We start from the raw sequence: 26,576 nt of genomic DNA on the forward strand, positions 1-26,576 counted from the left end.
AATGACACACAGAACAGAGAAGATAAAGTTTAATGAAATTCAGAGCGATGATCACATATCATTGAGCGACAATAAAGAAATTCTCCAAATGGCTCATTCTAATTAGCCAGCTTCCCTGAACAAAGTAGACTTACAATGTGGTGACTAAAAAGCATCATGTGTAAATTAGAATAAATCTGACTTAAGAAAATCAGGGGTGATGTACAGTGGGCAGGACATTTTCATTCCACTACTACCAGCAGGCCCCATTCAGCACATTCAACAGCTTCAGCCTAAAAACTTAAAAAGCCAAAGCTGTTTTTCTGCCTTGGACACGATCGGATAGGCCTCATCTTCTCCGCAAACCTTCTCCCTCTCTTTCCCACCCTCACCCTCTCCCCTTCTCCTCTTCCTTGCCTCCCAACCCTACGGCAATGCTGTAAAATAGAAACCTAACCTCAATATTTTCCCTCACGGTGCTGGGACTTGCTGGCCCATTAAATTCCCCTTCCCATGTGTCGGCTTGCACATTTCAACCATGAAAATTTTGTATAATTAAAGTTTCTTAATGATTTATAAGCTATAATAATAGCCGTAAGTATTTCAGAGCAGGTTAAAGGGACAGCCTCTAAGTGCACACCGGGATGACCCTGTTTTAACAGTGTTGGATGGGTGACTCTATGTTGGAGATCAGGATGGATCAGGCCAGGAGGAACAGTGACAGAGAGAGGGAGGGAGGGAGGGAGGGAGGAATGGAATGGGCTGAAGATGGGTGTGTCAAGGAGGAAGCTGAGACTTCTGTGCAGCATCTTAGGGCGATACTGACACGGAGGAGAAATAAGCCCTCTCTGAACTCTGGCAAGGAGGAGACAAGTTAACTGCGGACCAACAAAAGCAGTATACGATGTTGCTGTGCGCAAAACCTAAAAGAGGTACTGGGAAAGTGACCTTACAGACCTCAAAGGAACGATGGAAGGACACACACAAGAAAAGATTTCATAATTAAAAAAGTATGAACCCAAATACTGTCAAAATGAATTACTGTAAATGAAATTTCATGAATTGCTTTAAAACCCAAGGGGGTTATGACTTCATAGGAGTTTCCTACAAAATGGGTTAAAGCAAAAAGTACTTTACAATGCATTGTGCATACCTTTTTAGTGCAAATCTAGGAATAGATGGAATGCTGGATCCCCCCCACACACTTTGTCAAAATTATGAATAATGTATTGATTAATTGAACATTTTATATTGAACATGCAGAATGAAAAAATAAATGAAGCAATGAAACATATAAACATAATACATTTTACATTGTGAATCATTGTGTACTACCAATCAGAGTAGTAATTAGTTCAAGTTATTCAAAGCCTAACCCTTTTAAGAAGTGCAAAACCAAAACACCACATATTCACCCGAAACATATCAATAGATCTACAAATAAACATACATTTACATTATACTGTATGTACACGCCCCCATGCCCATTTTTTTCATCTGTTAATGTACATACTTAACATGTTCGTTTCTAAAAAAAAAAAAAGGGATTAGTGTGTCACAGATATTCTACTTTATGAACACTCCTTGTGGCTCTTTTTTTGTCAGGTGACTAATGACTAATTCTTGTAGTTGTTCCCTTAAAACCCAACACAATACCATGAACATAATAGAATTATAAGGAATGGAACAGAATGTAAAAGGGTTCAAAGGTTAAAGGTTTCGAGAGTTTGCTGTTGTTTTCAATCAATGACAATGAAAAGAAAAGGTTCTATATGAATCTTGATGGCAAAATTAAGACACACGCAGATGGGAGCCATCTATGGCTTGAATCAAAAACTATATTCTAGAGTAGGTGTGCTCAATGCGGCGATTGCGATGGTCGATCGCTGGACGGCATGCGGGGAAAAAAAAAAAACGTCAACCAATGTTCCTTCTAAACTGCGCGCTGTTTGTCACAATGTATCACTAGCTTGCTGCCCCTAATGCCGATTATGTTGAACTAAACTTTCAGCATCTTCAAAACATTGCGGGTATAGACCATTCATGTTTATTCCTTGACAGGCCAGTGCATATAACTTTTCTTCAGATAAAGTTTGTCAGATCAAGAATTTTTATTGATGAAAAATGTTAAATAACATTTTATATCATATTCTATTAATATCAGTTGAAATTGGAGATTATCATTTCCGAGTTTGAAATTTTAGTTTTCTATTTGAGTTATGTATTTATTTTATTTCAAATTTACAATTATGTTATATTAATCCAGTAAGTAATTTTAAGGTCTTGAGATTCCATCCCTAATCACACCCACAACTTTATCTGCGAGCATGACTGACCACACCCGTACATTTTTTGAATCTGAGTGACTGCTGTTGTCTTAAGATGCAATGATTGTCAGAGTATGTGAATAATCAAAGAAAAAGTGGTTAAACTGGACGAGCTTTTCTCTTTTCCGAGTGGGAAAGGTTTGGTCTGAAGCCAAAGTAGAAAGTGCAGGATGAGATGGTGTATAATTTTAAAATTCCACTTTGGCACAGCCTGATCCAGGATGAAAGCACAGACAATACAGTGGACAAAAAGCTAATTCTGTATTTTAAATATTGGAGGCAACATAACAATAATCTTAAAACGGTTTGGGACCATCATCATCACCCCCCCCCCCCATTTGTAACTTGCGAGAGGCTGGCTGCTTGAGAAGTAGATCTTGGGGTAAAAGTAAGGTAAGGTAAAAGTCTTAGCACCCCTGTTCTAGGGTCCTGGCTTTCATGGGTCACACGAACACACACACAAAGATATTTGCTTTCTGGTGGCAAGTATAATAAGAGTTTCACTTCAGAAATCAGTGTGCTTTCAAGCTCTGCCAAAGCAGGAAAAATGCGTATTATATCCACTTGGTGTTGCGGTCCATATCTAACACATGCACCCATGCATGCACACATGCACTCATCCAAGACACTGTTGCACACATTCTACATATCATCTGACCAAAGTTGGCATGCAGGCTGCCATTTTTAAATAGCTCTATCATGACAATATAGGTTATTTGCAAACTTTCATTTTTGTGAAGAACGCTGAGGATTTAAAGAATGATCAGATAAATTGGAGACGGACCAACTCCTATGTGAAAGCCAAGTTCAAGAATAGTGTTTGGGAAAAAAGGTGGAACAACTAAAACAACATCCCAGGCAGACAAAAGTTCACCTTAGCTCTGAATGAAGAGGGAGGAAATGGAGAACTAAATGAGAAAACAAAAAATCTGGAGGCGGCTGCTGCTCTGCACATTATTGGCAAAACAGGCCTCAGCATGCATGTGAGTTGGGTCGAATGGGGGCAAGTGCATGTGTGTGTGTGTGTGTGTGTGTGCGAGGGGCCATTAAAGCTGGAAAAGGAGAATCTATGGAGGATTATCTTCTAGAACCACTCCAACCATCCCCTGAATGAAGACCATATGACTGCCAAAGAGAGAAAGAAAGTTCGCATAAAAAGAGAAAAATGAAGAAAGTTATCGCCCTCTCTCTCTTCTTTTTTAAAATGTTCTCAATATTTGCTTGTCTAACTGTGCCACAGGGAGGAAAAAAGAACATTATTAAAGAAACAGGTTGTGTCATCCACATGTACTCAAGGGAAGGACATAAGAGAGCCAAACATACAGGAGGCCGACTGAAATTAATGGAAAGATATAACAATCTTAAATTAATTTCCCATTGCCACTAGCCATGATTTAAAACGGGCTTTCCTGAAGAAAAGACGATTGAAGACTTTACAAATTGGACAGACGGAGAGGCTACAAGTTAATTTGCCACATCAAGCAAACACTTCTCAAGGCATTTAAATTTAGAAACCATTAGATGGAAGATTCAAAGATAAAACAATAAAACTACATTTGACTAAATCCTCAACTTTATCAGTTAAAACCCAAAGGTAAAAAACCGAAATGTCTGTGAATTTGACGCATTCAAACATTTTTTTAAATCACTATTGAACTCACCAATAATTGGCAGGAGGGACAACTTAACATGTTGTCCTTTGTATTGTGAATCCAACCACCAAAAACTCAAACTACTTAACAGATTTATGATCTAAAACGTAATCAGTGAAATTCCTTTAAATTGCTATGCGATTAACATTCAAATGTGGAAGAGAAAATGTATCTATGGAAGTTATGAGCACTGAAATTAAGTTGACAAATGCTAAACTGCACTGGTTTGAATTTACTTGTTATTAGTCCTTCTTGGGAAATCACCAAATACTACAGCAATGCACAAAATGAGGTAAATAGCAGTTCCCTTACAGAAAATGTAGCATATAAACAGTACATATATTCAGAAGATACTGTTGATTTAACACAGCCCGAGAGAAGGGTGAGGGACGTTCATACACAGTATGCACTGCCATACACAATTCACCATAAAGTATATTATTAATCTTATAAAAAAAGCAATTAAATCAAAGTGGTATATAGCCTGAAGCTATGAGGACTGTCATTTCTGCTGGAAATGCCACAGAAGATTAAAGCTAGGTTTGTGGATTCCATCAACCCCCTTTTTGATTAGAGAGTCAATTATTTCTCATTACTGAAGATGCTATTTCGGAAAAAGACCTTGTCAGTCAATCATGCAAAAAGTCCTCGAAAAGCGTGAATAAACCATTAAAGAGAGAGAGTGGCGCATCAGGGGAGGAGGGGGTTGTTGGAGGAAAGCACACTGACCCCTTTCCTCACCCAAACTCCAACTTGCAGTCAAATTACCTTTTTAACTATTACACCTCTGTCAGGTCTTCGTCGGTATATGGTAATTACAGTGTTTGCTGGAGAAATTTGAAAGGAAAACTGTATATAATATTTATTACTTTATCTTGAAAAAAGCCACATATATGGAAGGTACGTTGAAATGCAGTGATTATCTCCTCATTTTATGGTTGTTTGTGCAAGCTTCTGTGTGGAGTAAGCGTCAAGCATGACGATTTCAGATAACATGATATTTTGTGTGTGCATATGAGCAGATTCATATCTACTGAATATACAGCATGAATGTATTTATTTGTAAATGTATAGATTTGTGTTCGTATAAAATATGTGTGTATGTTGCCTTGTAACACGCTGAAGGGCGAGCACAGCACATTTCTACCGTCCTCTTTGTTCTGCGTTGAGTTTGACACCTCAAAACAATAGCGGCACTTCAAGTCAGCCAGCCCCATTAACACAACGCTGCCTAGATGGGAGCTGCCAATTAGCACTATCAAAAAACCCCTCATCATCTGTCTGCTTACCAAGAATTAAAAAAAAAAAAATCTCATTATGCAGTAGTCATAAGGAAGCAACATACATGTTTGCAGAGTCACAAAAGTTGATGCCTATGTGAAAAAAATGCACCAAAAAAAAAAAAAAAACAATCTCAACAAAGGTATGAAACAAGAGTGATGAGGAAGACACTTCCTTTGCATGTCGCCAAAGTGACAAGGTCTACACCAAAGTCTTTGACTAAACAATGCAGTCACTCCTGTCCCCTTGCTCCTTCCTACCTTTGTTTAACGCCATGCTTGGCAAGCACTGTTTGGCGTGAACCGGGCAGGCAGACTTTGCTGCGTGACCCAAGGGACGGAGTGCCAATGTGGGCAGAGAGACAAGGGGGATGTTGGGCTGTCATACAGAATAGGTCTCTGAGGGTTAGAGGTGAGCACAAGTGTCTGGAAGATGACTTGTCGCTCCTCTTGAGCCCTTTTCATTAGCCCGCAGACCTGCATTAGGCTAGCAGAAATGGTGGGTGTGAATGCGGAGGGGAGAAAAGGGTTTGCAGACGGGTGCCTGGCGGAGCCCAGGCAGGACCCAGCGGCCACAGGAGACGTGCTGCCTGCCTGCCTGTCTGAAAGCTGCTCCGTGTCATCCATTACAGACTGAGGGACTGTTTTTTTGAACAAGAGGAGCACACAGAAGAAAACACATTTCTACAAACAGACTTGTTTTGAAGCCCAGAGAGGAGAGGGGTAGCAAAAGACAGACAGTGCCCCCTAGTGTTTGACAGAAACCAGACCAAATAAACCAGCAACAATACATAAACAACTGGACTCAAAGGGACACTTGAACAGAGAAGATAGCTAGTGGTGAGGAGGTCATAACACAAGTGGCATCACATGAGCGAAGAGGTGGAGCGGGGGGGGGGGTCGGTGACTAGGGAAGGGAGGGATGAAAGTTCAAGCATGAGCATAGGGGGTGGCTAGTGTATTCGAAATGTTCCTCAGCTGTTGTGGAGGGCTTTACAGGTTAAAAGAAGTGTGACACAAGCAAGACATTTTCAGCCTTTGGTGCTGCAAGAAAGAAGAGGATGAGAAGCATGTAGGAGTTGTATGACAAGAAAATGTCCGTGTCCCAAGAATTTCCACTTGGGATGCTACCAAATAGGAAATGCGAATACGAGACACCAACTGTAAATGGAACCGACTCAAACTGATGAATCAAATCATACTTGCATTGTGACAAGATTTTCCAAAAAATGACAGACTGTCAAAAGGCTGAGTCTGGTTGGAATGTCGACTTCATTCTTTTTTATTTTATTTTTTTGGAATGGCGACTAGTAGTGACCACATACTTGGTCTGACTGCGAATAGCAAAAATATGTGAACAATTGATGGCCATTAAAATTGCGCCTACGTAAAAAACAGCAAAGAAATCTGCTGATATTCGAATCTGTGGGTCCCCAAATGTGAGCATGCAGGGGTCCACTGAACAATACACAAGAGAATTTTAAAAATTTTATGATGGATTCTGGACAGATTGTGTTTTCGGGCCTTTTTGGGGAGAATTTTTGTACAATAGTGTCAATACAAAATCTGGTTGAAAAAGGCCTTCAAATTCAGAGTAAAGCAGTATAAGTTGATTATTTTTAACAGAGATCCTTGACTGTTTTTTTTCAATCTGGTACTCAGGGAATCACATCTGTAATTGGCTGACAAGTTTCAGTTAAAAATATCCACCAATAATTCTGGGGGTTCTCCAAGTCGACGGACCAAAATTACTGGGATGTTTCAAACGGTGTCACTTGGTCTTAAAACATGACTTATATTATTCGTGAGAAAACCAATGTAATCAGTACTTTAGTAATCAATATTTTTTTCCCCTGAATTTATTTGTTATGGAGGATTTCAAGGGGTTTCAGGAGTTCATTTCATGTTTTTTTTTTTTTTTTGAAAAAAGGATTCACAAATATGGAAGCCATTTGTCACAATCCTAATCACAGGAAAGAAATAGCACATTTTAACCAAATATAAAATGTGAAAAATTGCGATACCTATGTACGATAACTTTTATTTTTGGGGACAGGAGGTGGGGTGCCATGCGGCGCCATGAATCAAGACATCCCCTCCAGTGAGCCTCCGACTCGCAGTCTTGCGAACAAATCACAAGCTTCTCAATACGCTGAGTCTCTCCCTCGCTTGCTTTGTACATCCTCCCTCTACCTTGCTTTTGGCTCTTTTACAACCCTCGTCGTATTTCACACCACATAAAGCCCTAAAATGGCACATAAAACAGTTCATCTCCTTTCACTGTCAGCTTTCTGGGCTTAAAAAATTAAATATGTTTTACCGCAAGTACATAACTAAAACACGCCCCTGAAAAAAAAAAGTGCCATAAAGGATTCAAACACACGCTCACCATAAGTAATAGAGGATATAGGGCAGCGTATGGGAGAGATAAGGGACAAAAATGGCCAATTCAAAGCATACAAAAGTGATTCTGGTACGACTTTTTTATTTGCTGTCAATCACTTTTCTACTTAAAGAAGAATGCAACGGCAATGTATATACTAACAATGCCATGATCAGCACTCAAAAAAGGGGTCGTGGGCAAGAGGCGAATAAGCCAAAGAAAATATGAGAAGAAAAGCAGAAGAGGAGAAAGATGGTTTAGACTTCAATCCTCAAGTCAATGAGTTCACTGACATTTGCTCCAGGATCCGCCTCGCCGTTCTTCACTGCTTTTCAGAAAAAGACGCACACTCTTTTCAGTTCTGGAGACTTATTATTCTTGCTTACAGCTTTCAGTTCAGTTAAACCATTCGCAATCAAGAGAGGACAAAAAGGCAAATAGGACTTAATGTGATAAATTCTCACTATGCCTACGTAGCATTTTGGAAACGCATTAATCTTAAAGATTCCTCTTGCATTTTCTGTGTGTTCTTATCCCTAAATTAGCAAGGAGGGGGAGGAAAAATGACAAGTGACAAGCGATTCATTGGACCTGTCAACATGTCATCTGTGGCACATTTAAAGCTCACGTCAAGCGAGCGTATTCCCTCGCTGGTGAAGGTGACCTGGGTCATAACCATCTGACTCACCCAGACACAGCAGGTGAACGCCTGGAAATGCCACAATGAGAAGAATGGAAAGCAGACACAAGAAAAACATGCAAATAGAACACAGAGAGAAAAACCGACACTTTTTTTTAAAAGGACAATATATCATTTGCATTTTCAAAATTGAATTCAAATCAGCTGTCGCACAAGAAGTAAACATCCCTTCAAGATTTTACGCTTGCAAACAAGGACCAGAAGAGAAAGAATGTGAACAGGATGTTGTGAAAATTTAGGACGTACAAAATGTTTGACCCTCTTCTTTTTAAACACGAAAAACCCCCGGCATCTGTACAATGACGACCAAAAATGCAAAAGATTTTTTCCCATCACTGACATGATTAACTGAAATTCACAGTGATTGGAATCAATTGATTATTCCCCCCAACCCAAAAAAAAAAAAAAAAAAAAAAAAACAGCATTCAAGCCCACCTATAAAAGCTTTTCAAGTAATCATAGCACAAGTATCGGTAGGATTTTCTAAAATAAAATCAGTCTGAATTTAAGTATCACATTGGGATACTAAAAAATGGCTGGCATTAAGATGTAGTGACTGATGTCAGGATACTGAGAGGGAAAACTGACTATAATGAAAAAAATATGTATACCAATATGACTTATATGAGGCAAAGCTGTGACCAAAAACTAGGAGCGTTGCTCATAAGATCAATTAATGACAGGACGGTCTGAAAATGCAAACTGACATCACAGAGACAAGTATGGAGAAATCCTCCGTGGCGTCGGAGGCTTGTTTGAGATGAATGACAGCGCGAGGGAGGTCGGAAGAGGCAAAAAGGGGAGAGAGCGGGACCTTGCCTCAGAGGCTACGAGCCAAGGGGAATCTAGAGAGTGGCAGACAAAGCGTCATACTGCTCTTGTGCAGAGGAACAAAGAGAAGAGGTGCATTATGGGGGCTTGAGCCCTGTGCTGCCACAGTGGATAATCACACGTATGAACAGTATTCTGGAATCATCAAGGACAAAGCCCACAACATTCATGTAACGGCACATACGCAAAATCACGCGATGATACAAAATGAAACAGTATCACAGATCTGATTAATAGATCATTCCATGCAACAAAAATAACAGGAAAATTTCTGGGGGGAATTTTTTTTTTTCAGTAGGAAACAAAAGCAAACCCAAATTCAGAGGATGAAGCAAGACGAAGATGGAATTTAGATTAAGAAATTACACTGAATATTCCCTCTATTTTCAACTGCATACAGTTAGTCCTGAAAAAAGTACAAATGTGCATATTAAAGGAAAAGTATGAGAAATGTAAAAGATAATTATCCATCCGTCCACTGTGACATAACATTCTTGCATCAGTCCTTCCTCTTTCAGTGTGGCTCCTTTTTGTTCTGACAGGTCTGCTGAACCGGAGCTGCAGCTGAACTCTGAGTAGCACTGTCTCCAGGAAAAAACAAAGTGATCAATGTGAGAAGGCACGAGGCGCTCATGGACAGGCCAATCAATGGTGGAAAGAACCTTGCCCAGGGCCTTATGCAAATGGAAGCACGTCCCGTAACCTCCGGAGTGAACATGCGCACTAGATCAATGGGACCAGGGTAGGACCTTACAGCAAGATCAGCTTTAGCCAGTAAATATGTAATGATGAATCTCTTAAGATTTCACTGAACTCATATGAACGAGCTGAGCCTCTTGCATTACAAAGTGAGATTTAAAGAGAAAAAAAAATATAGACAAGAATTAGGTAAGGCGCGGATTGGGATGGTCAAGAACAATCTTTTGAGCCTTGAGAACGGATTGATATTTAGCTTCCACTTATTGACACAGAAAAATAAGACGACAACCAGAGAAAGGCTTATGAATGGAGCCTCAATAATACTTGTCGGAGGTGAGTTTCTAATACATCACCATGGCAACATCAGTTTGTCTTGGTAAACGGACTAAGAAGAGTGCTTGACCAGTTAGCAACGATGATCAGACATTAAAAATGACCCTTTTCATCAACAATAAAAAAAGTGTATGAATAAAAAACTACCACACGGATGACACCTAGTGAAATTTTAATTACTTATTATCATTACTTTGAATTGCAGTTATTGTCAATTATGATTCAGAACATGCTACTTGTGCATAATTTACCTATTGGTAACAGACAACGACCAGGATGAAAGAGGCATGACATTATAAATGGTGCTGTCCAAGAAGTCTGAGATGTATAGCGGAGAAAAAAAACAACGGAATAACTTATGAGTATATAGACAATGGAAACAATGGATGGAAGTGATTCCTGAGGCGTATCATTTTTTAGATTACAGTAGAGAGCAGCGGGTCCACGTTTGCCTCAAGGAAATGAACTCCTAAATTTGGATCACAACATAAAGCTTTCCTTAAGAATTTGAATAATCTGAATTGAATTACAACATATAACAAAAACTTAATTGGCGCAATTTTGAGTCAGTGTTTCCCCACGGTATCGTGGTTCATCATTAGAGTCCCCAGCTTCATCGCATATGTTTAAGTGACCGTTTTTAATGGGTTTTTACAGTATAAAGAAGAAGCAGAGAAGGTGACTAGGTGACGAAACTCCAGTAACAGAGCAAAGAGAATATATGCTTGTGAGTATTGTGGTATGTTCTGTTTGTATGTGTTGTGTGTCCTCAGTGGGTGTCCAAGCAGCACTTGTTTGAAGGAGTATACATAGCCCAACATATTATTACTATTACTGTTAGCCCATCTACAGTGTTTCACATTTTGTGAACATTAAGTGAAACGGACTTTGTTTAGGAGAAATGATATGATATAGTTGACCGTTGGTGTTTACATATGCAATCTTTATTTCTCTTTTAGTTTTTCAGTGTCACTAACAAACTTTAAGTGAATTACAAACAACTTGAACAAAGCAGACTTTATCTCTTATTTGGAGAACTGTGTGAGTGAGAACAGGTGCTAATACTTTGAAAAGTGTATTTTTATAAAGTGTAAAGGTGTTTATAAGGCATGTGTGAAGAGGAAAAATAAAGATGAATGTATCATGGATTTTCATCTACTATGTGTGACTGGAATGTATCCCTTGTGATAAACAGGGTTTTAGTGTACTTGACATTTGGATTGCTTACTATGTTGGAGAACTAAATCTGCTTTCATCTTAAGAACGTAACCTTGCCAAAACCTGTGGTTGTCTGTTTTGGTTGCATCGTTCAAGCAAAATAGCCAATGCTTAGGGATGTGTGCTGGAAAGAAATAAGGAGACCAATATGAGCAGTCGATGGGCAGCAAGATTGACATTGTACGGTATGTTACTTTGTGACTCAAACATTCAGAATATGAACATCAAAAAGTATGGGCATGCTCGCGACATGTGAGGAACACGAATAAATGGGATGCACACTATGACACAGATCAACTATAACAGTTTGCATTGAACTTTTTAATGAGCCTTGATTTTCTTGTAAGCACACACGGACGCAAAACATGTCATAAAATAGGCTCAATTAAAAAGCAAATCCAACACAAAACAGACTACACACAATTCCCGAGAATACAGAAAGACTTGCAGATGAGTCCGACCCCCACCTTCCTCCCCAGCACTACAAATGTAATCTAGAAACGAACGATGCGCCCAAAACATAGAGAGAAACACCAACAAAGGTGAGCATAATGGTGTTGTATTGAAGGGAATACTTCACAAAGCCTATTGTGAGAGTATCCTTTTCAGGCGGCAAACCCGCTGTAATTTGGTCTGCGTCATCTGCCTCTAGTCACAATGCAGCACTACAGCTTTGAAATGGATGGTAAATGAAGGCCATTTGTACATAATCACAGCAGATAGAAGAATTCAGAAGCCCTACAATGTGTTGTTGAGGGAGAAAGAAAGACCTTGGTCTATCTGTGGTATCCAGCGTCGCTATGATTTGGCAAGGGAGGTCTTTTCTCCAGAAACAAGCAAATCAATTCAAATCAAATCAGCTTGCTAGCCGTGACATTTAAACAGTTCAATTTACATCCTTATGTTAAGAGGAGAGCTGCTCTCTAAGATGCCTATTCATTCACAAGGAAATTAGACGTCTATATTTCACTCGTTTAATGGAGCAAACATGCTGTAGCGCTGGTGAGGAAGAAACCGTGTCTTTTGAACAGTGTACAAAGGGCTCGGCATGTATGTATGTCATTATGAGCGATGCACAAAACAGAGGGGATAATATACATAATATAGACAGGACAGGAAAGAAGCACCGTGCATGATATGCATGCATTACCACATCCAATGGGCAGGCAAGAGCGTAGCAACGCACACACTTTCTTAGTGCTGATGGTGTCTGTCCTGAGGGCTGCCGTCCCGCTGCGAGGGCCGGCAGGCACTTTTGTCATGGTGGTCCTTTTGTTTCACATCAAACAAAACGCCACAGCTTTGCATATGGCTCCACTAATTTCTGCTAGTGTGCCCCAGTCATTTATCATCGCCTCTCACCCTCTCCTCCCCTAACGTGGCTCTGATAGCTTCTATCCACCAAGCTGTTCTGTTTAGGATGATGCAGGCTTCTCCCAGCAACAATTGACACACACGCACGCACACACATACAGATGCGTATAATGCACATTACTACACACATACAGGCTCACATAACCCCTCAGACTATCTGTGCAGCCACTCGCAGAACAAGACAGCCACGCACCCACATCAGCACACGCAGACGGACATATTCACAGGAAACAACACAATGCTGCACCGCTTGCAAGCCCGCTAGCTATGGAAAACCTTCAGATTAAAAAAAGAAGGAAAAAAGAGGGGGGAAAAAAGGAACAAGACATCTCTTTAGACCCTTCAGAAGCAATAGACATGATAGCACTTGAGTTTAAAGGGTGGTTAAGATGTGCATATAAAACATTGAATGAAGAGATTTTTCGTTAGTTTGTCACTTTGTAGTTTGCTTTTGTGAACATTTCATTTTGTCGATACACGCTTTTAAATTTTAATTACAATCTTGAAAATATCAATGCTGAAGCTTTACCAATGCATTACATATGTGGTAAGTTACATGTTTAAAAATGCAGAATACAGCTCCTACATTGTATTCTCATAGTAAACAAGATGGTACTTTTTTTTTTTAAATTGGAAGTAGGAAAGTAAATTCAATGAAAATGTTGCTAAACTTATTCTCAGTGGAATATGGATTAAAATTCTCTTTTCTTACACACTGGAAATTAAACTGCAATTTCAAGCAACCATTGAAACACTGTATCTAGGGCCATATTTGTAGAGTGTGTATTTGAGTATTTGTGAGTGTTTTCTTTGTCTGGAACATTTAAAGGAATATATTTTCCGGTATAAGACTGTTTGCAAAAAGAGTTTCATGTCTGTGCATTGAGCAGTGAGCTTAGTCCAGGATGTACTTAGAATAGGTAAGCACAAACATAGGAAAACCCTAACCTAAAATTTCAACAACAACAAAAAATATGTAAAAAAAAAAAAAAATGAAAACGTTTTTTTAAATTTTTTATCAAGTGTTTCTTGTAAAATCCCATTACTGCTTCATTAATCTGGACTGCGAGATGGCTTTAACTTCATTTTAATTTGCACTCAGAGGTTTTGGGTCTTCCATAACTCAATACATTTTGAAGTCCTGACTAGATAAATCAATGGATATACTTTTTTAATCACATAATTAAATGAAAAAGTTGAAGGAGGTACTAAACATGAAAAAAATCTTAACCAATAAATGAGTATAAAAGAAGTCCCTGGCACTATTAAACACATGAAAAAAGGGGCATAGAAGCAGGAGTGTTTTCCCAGCTGGCCATTACCATGCCAGTCATGAAACGAGAGTCCTGCACAGAGGGCAGAGTTGGCCTGGCCACTGCCCTGAAGGTCACCCCGACTGGCCGAGGGAGGCTACGGAAGGACAAAAGAAATTAACAAAGTGGGGGCACAGAAGGAAAGAAAACACTGTTGTTAAGTAGAACTAACTTCTCCAACTTGGGCTGACTCACCCAGAACTGTTTTGCTAGCTGCAACCTCCCCTCCTCCTTCACAGTGTTCGGTGGAAAACGCACACTTAAACACTGACAGTTGTTCACTTTACACAAAACAGGAGAAGTGGGAATTGAAAAATATTAAAATGGATGGGGCTGCACAGAAGGTGTCGTTCAGACATTTGGCCAGTTTGTCTAACGTATGAAATATAGTCATTTCTATACTTTTTGAGGGGCTGTTGTGGCGGCTGCCTAGTTGGCACCCACACACTTGTGCGCCACGAGACAGATGCCTTCTTATATAAGATGTTATATAATGCCGCCACATCCTTTCCAATAAGACTGCTCTTTTTTCATTTTGTGAGCACATAGGCTAGACTGGGATAGACAACTCTTCCGGAAAATGAGCCCCGCCACCAACACTTCCACGTTCATGCTCACCCATGGTAATGAAGATGGATGAATAGGGAAGTCAAAGATTGCAAAATCTTCGGTTTTCTGTCATTCTGTCCTTGAGATTGCACCTATTTTCCACAAGAAGTTGGACAACTGGACCCCGACACCATCGGTGAATTTCTGATATCAACAAGTGTCAGTAATGTGCTAACTCTACCGCGCAAAACCATATTGCGTTTTAATGTCGATCATGGGAACTGAAACTGTTCCAGTCAAAACTGCCACATGAAAAAAAAAATGTAAAGGCAAAAAAACGTTTGTAACTGTCATACAAGTGTAAAACTATGCTAACCGATAAGTAATAAAACTACATAAGCGCAATTTATTTAGTCAAGAAAAATTACAATCCTGATCCAAAATACATACCTTTTAGGGCAGTGATTTGCAACCAAGGTGAAGTGGAAAACGTTACTTATTCTGTCAAAAAATTGCTAATTATGAATATATATTTTTCTTCAACAATCTACGCCAGCGACAAAGTTAAATGGAGAATAGGTAAATGATCTTCCATTAGAAGATGATGGTATAGATTCGTGTATTCAGCCGTTGCCATTCATAAAACAAATCATGGCTTCCTGCGAGTTATATCAGCATTCAATTTAATGGGCCCAGATTCCAAATTAAGTACATATGTGAATAAATTCAGATGAGATCATCATTTTTCCAGTGTTTTTCTTATATAAAATGAGTGCCTGTCACATTTATTTCTGAGTTTCTGAGTATGAGTATACGATAGCACTTTTCTTCACTGTCATCACTGCTTCACTAGTATAAAAGCAGACTTATGGGGTTTGTCCTTTAAAAGCTCATTATGCACGACAAGACACGTCGTCAACAAGACTCCAGCAACGAGATATACTGATGATGGTTCAACCTCTCACTTTTTATGCAATCTGTGAGTGTATTTTTCCTGAAAAATTGGGTCTGTTTTGTAATTGTAGGACTCCTGAATTCTGATTTCACTACATAATGTACAATACTTATAGAGTTTGTCGCAACAGGAATCTCATAAGTATAGAAGCCACACAGTCATTGGCCTGGTGGAAGAAAAACAAAATATTCAGATGTACTAAATTCTCATGAGCCTGTTTTTCTAGGGGAACAGCTTCATTAAAATTATCACAGGAGTCAGAATGGAGAAAGAGAGCTGCAATAACTGAACTGGATGGATGGAATGTGTGCAAGGGTAAAAAAGGGTGGGGGTGAGGCACAAAGAGCAAGCAGCCTTTCGCCCTGTAGCTTCTCTTCCTGCACTCGCATTCAAAGGCAGTTAGATCCTCTTTGATGTATCTATAATTAGTCCATACGCAGTGTTTTTAAAACGAAATCAAATTGCAATGAAAGACTTGAGCGCGCCACACAGGGGTTAACATGCTCCAGAGCATGGGGAGCGAGCAGGAGAAATTAACAGCGGGGCCTTTGATGGGCTTGATCAGAAATGTATTTATTAACTGCAAAGGGGAGCAGTAATTAACCCACAGACAGCTTGTTTTTGCTGGGTCTTCTCATGTGTCGAACAGTTCAACCAGCAAGGCTCTGCACGCACGCACGCACGCACACACACACACGCACACACACACACACACACACACACACACACACACACACACACACACACACACACACACCTCCTATCCCATCCCGCTGGAGCAATTTCTTCTCAATTAAGTAGATAGTGTGTGCGTGAGTGTGTGTGCTTCTAAGTGCAGAGAGAGAGAGAGAGAGAGAGAGAGAGAGAGAGAGAGAGAGAGAGAGAGAGATACTGATGTGCAAATACATCATCATACTAGTTGCTTGACATTGCTTATATTTGTGCACGTGATATTCCTGCACAGTAAGGTTTGAATGCATTTGGCATTAAAGCCAGAAAGAACTGCAAGTCTCTATCTGCGTTCCCAATTAATTTCAAGTCGGAAGGAGTAAAGAAATCTCAACAATAATAGACAACAGAAGCTGGTAAGGCCTCAGGGGAAACCTGACGGTGGTATTTACGAACACTGTCACTTAAAATGAACAAAGGATATCTTTCAACCTCTTTGTCTTTATGTTGTCATACCTATATTGCATGAGCTTTATGCAATGTATTTATATAAAGTACATACATGAACGATTTGCATGTGTATGGTTTAACAGTGTTCTGGCTTTACAAGGATATTATTTAAAAGTCCAACAAGACCCTCGCTACAGTGAAGGAAACACACTAGAATTGATACAAATGGGAAGAACAGCGATCGTCGTTACACAGCGCAAAACCCCAAGAGATTGTTATTCTGTCAGGGACAAAACATCGCATGAGTATTTATCAGACAAATTAAAATAAAATAAAAATACAGAGAAAAACAAGAGTAAGTGAAGTAAAAAGTTAAATAAAATATTCCTGAAAACACAAATAGGACGAGTGACCACCTTCAGTCTCTGACTAGACATATTCTTGTAGGCTCCCATTTGTTAGGAAAAGTCTCCAGAAATATCAATGTGAAAGAGATTGAATCCTTCATTTCAAAGATCTGGAAATGGTTAAAAAAAAACAGAATTCACTCATTAATCATACAAAGACTTGGAAACAGTACAATGGCTGAATTGTGCAGGCCACTGTGCTCACAGTCAGTTAGCCTGGCCCTATAATATTGTACTGTTCAAATGATGAAATGGAAATACAAATTTGATCAGTTCTGTGATTATGCTTGTAACAGGAAATACTCACCCCAAAACACGCTCAATTGAATGTACAGTAAATGGCATTAATCTTTTTCAGCCTCTGCCCAAAATTAATTAAAAATGCATCCCAAATTAATTTAAAAAAAATGTGCATCATGACTAATTCATTGAGGCTCCTTCTGGTGTGTCTGACCTGGTCACTGGTGGGCAGTATTAAACATATAACAAACAAACAAACAAACACACACACACACACAACACACACCACACACACACACACACACACACACACACACACACACACACACACACACACACACACACTTCATTAGATATATATAAAGCTAGGAAAATGATAATAAAACTATACACCTTTGGTTTGTGATCTGCATGGGATGTAAGCAAAGCATCAAAGCACCAAAAAAGCTTTGGAGCTGAGAATTAATATATCCCAAAATAATCTTTTTTTCCTTTCAGCTTGTCCCGTTTGGGGTCGCCACAGTGTGTCTGTCATCTTTTTCCATCTAAGCCTACAGTATGTTGGTAGTAACCAGCTCATTTCTGGACAATGAAAATTAACACAGCAAAAAGAAAAAAAGTGGTCATTCAGAGTCACACACTTTAAAAAAAAAATCCTCAAATCAAAGTTTTCACATTCAAATTGAAATGACTCAAAACATAACAACGTACCATACTTTATTCTGACAAGACCTGCAATCTTGTCTTTACTTGGCATTTATGCATCCATTTGGACTAACTGTATACACATCCGTACAGTATGTCTGTCGATCACATGGATCATGGCGCCGTCTCCATAATCTCTGCGGAAAAGGACATGTGATGCCCTCCTCGAGGAGTAACATGGATGCTTACTGTAATGTAGACTGCGATATTCCAATATTCATTCAACACATAGCGGCAGATGAGTGATGAGAGCCAGCCAGCTACTCCTCAAGAGCAGCTAAGCTAACCAGCTGACTAATAGAAGCAGATGGTCCCAGTCAGACAGCATAGATTTACACATTTTACGGTACAGAGACTGATGCAAAAAGGACCACGGCGACAAAAGAGTGAGGAATCCTGGTGAAAGTAATTTTAAACCTAAAAAGTGTTTTGCCAACTAATTTTTCTGGAGGGAGAAGCGGTTGCTAAAACCCACCAGCCACAAGGTATCAGCTGTCTTTTGTGTTGTCATGACAAAATCTGCGGGGCCTACAGTTAGTTTTCAAACAATCAAACCAGATTTCTCATTTGTTGGACATCAACGTCTTTATTTTGCAAAAGTAAGATGAGAATCGATGCACATTTAGACAGCAACAACAGGCAAGCATCGATGTCAGTCCAACACCTCACCAACTACAAACCAGTCACCAGAGCTGCTGAGGGTGATGCTGAGCTGGCAGAAAAACGTAACCTCTTCTTTGCTCACTTTGAGACTGAACCACCAGGAGCAGCTACATTGCTACCAGCGGCCGCAAGGAGTCCCGCCCTCAAATGGGGTGCCTGAGGTGAGGCCCACTCTGAAGGGGATCAACCCACAGAAAGCAACGGGCCCAGGCGGCATCCCAAGGCACGTAATGAAAGAAAGTGCAGATCAGATTGCTGGAATCTTTACTGGGATTTTCACCTTGTTGCTGACACAGTGTGCAGTCCGATCCTGCCTAAAGACCTCAACTGTCACCCCCTTGAGCAAGATATCAACCACAACCAGCCTCAACGAATGAGGGCAGGTAGCATTCACGCCTTTGGTGATAAAGTGTTTTGAAAAACTGGTTAAGAGTCATATCATGACCTTCATAACCAACTTGGATCCATACCAGTTTGCCTACAAGGCAAACAAATCATAGAGGACACCGTGAATACTACACTGCACCCAGCGCTGTCCCACCTGGAGAAACAAGGTAATTCCGCCCGACTTCTCTTTGTGGATTACAGTTTAGTATTCAACACAATACTACCACATGGCCTAGTAAGGAAACTGCTGAACCTTGGTATACCTCACTCCACATGCCCTGGATTACGGATTTTTTAACAGAAAGCTCAGAAAGGGTCAGGATTGGCACCAACCTCTGCAGTCCTCAAACTCAGCACTCGCTCCCCTCAAGGCTGCATGCTGAGCCCCCTGCTTTTCACCCTCCACTTCAGACTGCTCCCCCAGCCACACCAGAAATACCTTCATTAAGTATGCGGACGACACCAAAGTGGTAGGTTGTATCAAAGGAGGTGATGAGTCCGCTTATCGGAATGAGATGAAACATCTGACTGTGTGGTTTAGTTTACTGACAGTTTATTATTTATTGACATCAGATTAACTCTGGCAAGATGATGGTGCACAGTAGTGCATTAGCTCTTTGCTCCCCAGTATGGCAATTGGTTGTATGTTTGCTTGCTTGTGTGATTGAATTTTGCCAGACAGAGTTTACAAAAACCTCCATTTTGTCTTTGTCATAATCCACTGTCCCACCATGCCTCAAATCAGATGTCATGATCCCTGTCCTCAAAAAGCATTTCGTGAACTGTTTAAATGACTACAGACCTAGCGTTCTCACACCCTTTGTCACAAAATGCCTGGAGAGACTCCTAGTAAGGGCACATACAAACTAGATTAGCCCCAACTTTTGTCCCCTTTCAGTTCGCTTACAGGGAAAAGATGTCAAGAGAAGATGCCATCACCATTGCGTTCCACTCAGTGCTGGAACACCTATAACACAAGAACTCATGTCGGGATGGTCATCGTCAAACACAGCTCTGCATTTACTACCATTATACCACACATTTTGATGAGGAAACTGTTTCACATTGGTCTTCACACACAGCCTTGCTCATACAATATGGAGTTTTTCCACAAACTGCCCCCAAACTGTCACTTGGCCCTCACCTCTCTTCCTGCATACGCTCAGTACCGGTTCCCCTGAGGGTTGTGTGCTGAGCGCTCTTCTGTATTGTCTGTACGCCTCTGATTGCACACCCATCCATTACTCCAATCACATCATTAAATTTGCAGAAGACACAAATGTGGTGTCGAGATCCAAAATCTGTCTCCGTGGTGCTTTGCAGACAACCTGATTTTAAACACAAAGAAAACCAAAGAACCTATACTGGACTTTAGGAAAAATATAGCTGACCCATCCCACATTTTCATCAATGGTGACTGTGTGGAAGTTGAGCACAGCTATGGATTTCTAGAGATATATATCACTAACACCCTCTCCTAGACTATAAATACCACAGGCATTGTTAAAAAGGCCTGGCAAAGTATTCACTACCTCAGGATTTTAACAAGAGACAACCTCTTTGAGAGACTGCTGGTGGCCTTTTACCGCTCTGCTTTTGAAAGCATTTTAACATACTGCATTATGTCATGGAATGCGGGCTGCTCTGCAGTGGACAAAAAAGCACTACAGAGAATTGTAAGAACTGCAGAAAAAGTTATTGGCTGCCTTCTTCCACCTAACAGGACATTACCCACACCTGATATCATACTATAGCCAGGAACATCAGTACAGACACTTTTCGTCCCAGTCATCACCTTTTCACTCTTTTGCACATCGGGAGGAGATACAGGTCAAAATTAGATTGCATACCACTAGATTCATAATTTTTTTTCCCAAAAGCCATTTATTCTGAATCACCAACATACATCATAGTAATCAGCACATTATATATGTCAAGGATAGGAATCTTTATTTAGTTTTAAATGTGCTAAAGTGTGAAAAAAATATTACAATTTATAATTTTTTACTGAAGCACTTTTAAATGCTATGTAATATTTTGTGATGCGCTGTTTGCTGATGATGAGCACAGATTGAATATTGTAGTTTTTGTGTGGAGGGGGCATGTGTAATTGTTTATATGCAATGTCCAGAAAACGAAAACTTAATACAATAACCGAGTCATGAGCACATCCTAAACAAAGGAGGTGATCATTAGACTTCAGAAAAAAAAACATATGGACATTCAGCCCATTTTCATCATTGGCTTGTGTGGAAAGGGTCAGTGACTTTGCTTTCTGGGAGACCACACTGAGGAGAAGGTGACCTGAAATAAGAACACTGCACAAATGGCTATGAAGGCACAGAAAAGATTCTACTTTCTGAGAATTTTCAGGAACAACAACGTTCACCAGAGACTGCTTGTGTCTTTTTACTGCTCCGCCATGGAAAGCATCCTCACCTACTGCCTGTGCACGTGGCTTGCCAGCTGCACAGTGGCAAACAGGAAGGAACTCCAGAGGGTCACCAAAATGGCTGGGAAGGTCATTGGGAGCCCTCTGTCCACATTGGAGGACTTTCACGTTTCTTACTGCCTCAGGAGAGCCAGTGCTATCCTGAAAGACTCGTACCACCTGGGCCACTCCCAGTTTGTGGTACTGCCATCGGGCAGACGGTTGAGGGCCCTTCAAACCCGTCCAAATAGACTGATAAAACGCTTCTCTACAACTGCTGTTCGAGCCCTAAACAATCAATCTCTGTAATATGTGAACTATACCAATGGAACAACTCCAGTATTCAATATACTACAGTAACTCACAGTGTGCAAAATTCCCATTTTTTTCAAGTTTTTAAATCTTTATTATTCGAGTTTTACATATATTTATCTTTGTCTTGGCACTGAATAGTCTGCACCTTATTTTTTCATTGTACTTGTTGCAATGACAAATAAATCTGAATCGGAATCTTGTGATTCGATTGTGATTCGCCAGTCATTTTACTGTTAATCCAAATAGAGAATGGGATATAGACGATAAGTCAGAGCCCTAGTCGACGTTAATATATTGAAGCTTGGATGCTTAATCCAGAATCTATCCGGACGGAGTGTACTTTTTTTGGGGTGTTTAAAGAAAAGTGGAATAAAAACATCAGGCAATAGGTAGAAAACTGACTCCGCTACTTGACAAGGTCTTACACCACCACTTTGCTCATTAGACCTTGGTGGAAATTGGAGACTCAAAAGTCGCAAGAAAAAAACTAATCACACGGATCCATGTCGAGTGAGTAGGGAGGGCACTCCAGCACGGTGTTGCTCCTTTCAGCCAGGAACTGTCAGATGCTCAGGCCATTGTGAGAACGAAGGTTGTCATGGGAATGCAGCCCAGAGTTATCACTGTAGCCTTTTCTCGAGCACAGAATGAAGTAAAGATTGCAAGATCTTGTGCAAGTTGTTGTCCGGCCCACATTGAAGGGGAAAATCTATAGTTTAAGTCTGAAATATAGCTTTTGTGACACCGGTCTGGCAATTTATTTATTTTTAATTCATAGACCACAGGGTCCAAAATATATATTCAGTAGGGAAGTGTGAGAAAAATGTGAACTTCACTCCTACTTGAGATGTGTGTGTGTGTGTGTGTGTGTGTGTAGATATAAAAATACAAGAAAAACATAAAAGAAATTAAGAAATCATCAGTACCTGTAAAGCATCCCTGGATCCACTCATCCATCTTCGTACTTATCCTGCTCAGGTCATGGCTGAGGATGGAGCCTTTGCAGCTGACTAGTGAAATGTGTCAGCTATGTACAGTACATGACTATATAATTCTCTCTCACAACATCATTCCACATACCAACTGTTAAGGCTGAGGGATCTCCATGTCAGTAGCAGTATCCCTGTATTGCCTTCCTGAATTTATTGGATCAAGTCCATTATTTATCAAGTGGTTGAATGAAACCCAAGGACAGGACAAAACAAATTGCTAATTGAAGAAGTACTCTATTATGTGTCTCCCTCAAGTGTCTAGGGTTTGCAGAGCTATAAAGGTGATATTAGACTTAACTGTCCCTATTTATTTTGATTATATTTTTTTTACTTGGGTCAATTTTTTTTCCCGACAATTTAAAACCTGTCACAAAACACTATCCAATAACTACTGCAGATGTCTGTCCTAAAATATGGGAATTTGCAAGACAATGCTGTGTGATCACAGAACTCAAAACATGTTACACAGAATCCTCCCAAAATATGACACAAAGTCATGTATGTGTTAAAATACAACACTGACTTACAAATGTGGTTGTATTGATCAAATAAGACTCAGTGAGAGATTGGGAAGGTGAAGGAGAACCAAAGAAAAAAAAAAACACTGACCAGCTCAACAAAGGACAGCCCTCCATAGCTGTGGGCTACAATGAAGACATGCTTGGCTGCTGCTTTGGCCACAAAGTGATCCCACACGTACAGCATATGCTCCTCAGAAGAACCATTTTCCTGCAAAATACAAACGTTTAATTATTCAACGGCCAGAAAGACACATCTTCAGGTGTTTCACAAACTGTGATGGACAGAGTTGGTGAAGGATAAGCCGAACAACAATAATATTATTACTCTACAGTGAAAGGAAACAAGAGAAATAGAGACGTGGTGGTAGCCTGAGGAGATATCTATAAAGAGGCACTCTTTAGTCAATCAATAAGTGTTGCATATTGCAAATGCCCTAAATGTAAAACTCAATAAGCTTGGAGAGGTAACGTTTAAATCTTAATTTGTAACTGGTTGCTCAATCAATTCCTTATCCATACGCCAGTGGCAAACCACACGGGAAGACACTTGGGAAGGTCAAAAGCAAAACAAAAGACAGCACATACATGTTAAGTACACATGAAGAAACAAAACGTAAATCATCAGACATATAAGTGCACACACTAAGTATGGCTGTTGACATTCGAGCTTGGTCCCATTACGGCCACCACATACATAGTGACCAGTTGTCATGTTTAAATAGGAAAAGAAGAAAATGTCCAGGGCTGCAAAGAATAGTAAAAGGAGGATAGTGAAAAGGGCATTCATTAATGAACTTGTGACATTGATTTGAAACGTTGATTTCCTATCAAACTGTTAGCCTGGCAATAAAAATAAACCATTCTTGCACAACCTACAAAAGCAAACACCTGTAATTTTAATTCACAGCACCAACCTAGATCTAATGTTTGATGAAGCCTGCCAACGGGTGCAACTCTAGAATCTACTCTTCCGTAAATGAGCAAACACATATTACATTTATTTTGCATGAAGAGGTAGATAAATAGACATTTCTTGAACTAAACAGGCATCCTTTAAGGAACAGAACCTGATCTGAATCAGGTTGTGCAATATGATTTACAATTAGTGATGAGTTTTAAAGGGCAAATGTGCCTTTTGAGATTAAATATAGTTCCAACATGTGTTCACATTTTTAGCGCTTGTATTTAATTACTTCGGTACCAGCTCTGCTACCTGTGGTAAATGAGATAATTGAGATTTTTTTTGACAAATAGTCATTTGATTTTCTATTATTTTTCACAAGTGGAAAATTCAAAGACCAAAGACCCTCAGGGGACGTAAGCATTTCCAACTATCCTGTTCTTATTTCCAAAGATTATTTTACAAACAAATTTTATGCAACTAAATCGGATAGATTTTTGCACAAGAGTTTAGTAGGAAAATATGACAACTTAACCACTAGATTACCAGTATGTTTAAACAGCAATTGAGAGAGCTCGTGTACCTCATCATAAAATCATGTGACTTTTGTTTACGTCACCATATTGCCGATCTAACAAAGCATTGTTCAATGCTAAATCGGTTGGAGAGGACACGAAAATGTCTTATAGCATGACGCCCAGAGTCTTGTCCGATACCGTTAGACATTTACAAGGTGAAAATAAACGAAGGTACATGGAAAAATTAGATAAACTCGGCATTGAGGACCTGTATTTAATGCCAAAGTTGATGTTTTCGCTGATAAGAAATTGCACTGTTAATTCGCTTCCGCTTAATTTGGACAACTGGATCAACACATATATCAGGAGACTAAGTCGTTGAGATTTACATGTAAAAGTTTGAAAGCATAGAAAAGTCTGAACGCATACAAATACTTCCGTGCTGGATCTGTTCTCAATCAGGAATAAATCCCACATAGTGACGGGTTGACGACTCGTGAACGCGGAAGCGTTTGGTCAAACGTTAACCTTTGCCAAACTCCCATTCATTAACTATGATTGAAAAAAAAAAAAGACAGAGAACGGAGTCGTCTCCACAGATCGGACACAGAAGCGATAGCGGCCACACTTAACCTTCGTAAATCTCTAAAAGTTTTTTTTTTATTACGCATTGTTCTCAGATGAGCATATTTGCAATTATAAATACTTTTTAGTAATTTTAGATTGAGAAGAATAATTTCTCCCTGAAATGAAGCGATTGCTACACAGGCGTGTGTGTATTTAGGTTGGGTACCATCCATCATGTTTAATTGCCGAAATCCATCGATATTTTCTGGTTTTATCAGATGATATTCCATAGAATAATCTCTTTGAATATCTGTCTCGTCTGTTGTTAACAACCAACAGCACAATAGGTCTCGGGTATTGTTAATATTCTCCTTCGGTTCAATGTCTCCCACAATGTCGAGCAGCTCTGTTTGACCGGCAATATGGCGCCGTGAAAATGGTGACGTCACGTGCATGAGGTCTATACAATACTGTTTTTAAATGCTATATACAATGTTTACCCATGGCTTCAATTTGGTTAAAGGCCATTAGAGGATCTATGATATTGATCACCAAAATGCAACACCAAAGTGTATATTTTCAATTCATTAAAGTCCACCACAAATTTCACCAAATTTCAGATCAGTGCAAAACCCTCACTGTGCAAAACTTTGTGCACAACATATGTGTTTTTGTTGCCCTGTTTGTCCAGAGGTGAATTAACCTGTCAGCGTGTTTATGTGTGCCACTAGATTAGCATGAGGGGGCTATCGTGTCAGCACCCGCCTCAACTCAGAGTGTGATGCAAGAGCAGGCAACGCTGTGGCCTGGCCTACTCTCCTGCCATCAGGGCTGCGTGTCAAGAGTGTATATATACGTGTGTGTGCGTGCGTGTGTGGGAGGGCAGGCAGAGACAGAGATGTCTGTCTGAAAGGCTGTGACATCAAAGTCCTTTGAAGCTCCGGCGCTCTCCCCTCCACCATGCCGCCCAAAGAGGCTTGTTTCATTAACTCCCCCTGCTCTTCTAGCTTCTTGTACCTCTTGTTCTTCACACACCTCCTTTGTAATTGTGCCCGACACAAACCAAGATGGTTGCGTGGTAAATTCACGTTTAAAAACATCTTTACTTTGAAAGATGGAGCTACTGTCTGTTTATTTATTTATACGTAAATGATACAAAAGCTTCATAATAGCGGCTGAAATGGCTTCATTTCCATTCTTGTTCCATTTCCATCGCC

The 26,576-nt window shown here is 39.9% G+C and overlaps 1 protein-coding gene across 2 annotated transcripts in view; it reads right to left on the minus strand.

The window, feature by feature from the left end:
• arb2a (ARB2 cotranscriptional regulator A) overlaps positions 1–26,576 on the minus strand; it is a 181,783-nt gene that overhangs the window by 69,680 nt on the left and 85,527 nt on the right. For both annotated transcript variants that reach the window (XM_061817581.1, XM_061817580.1), the window contains exon 8: positions 23,462–23,581. In XM_061817581.1, coding sequence (XP_061673565.1) covers positions 23,462–23,581 — 120 coding nt within the window. The remainder of the gene's footprint in view (positions 1–23,461; positions 23,582–26,576) is intronic.

Source organism: Syngnathoides biaculeatus, chromosome 4 (genome assembly GCF_019802595.1).
Source record: "Syngnathoides biaculeatus isolate LvHL_M chromosome 4, ASM1980259v1, whole genome shotgun sequence".
NCBI classification, from domain to species: Eukaryota; Metazoa; Chordata; class Actinopteri; order Syngnathiformes; family Syngnathidae; genus Syngnathoides; species Syngnathoides biaculeatus.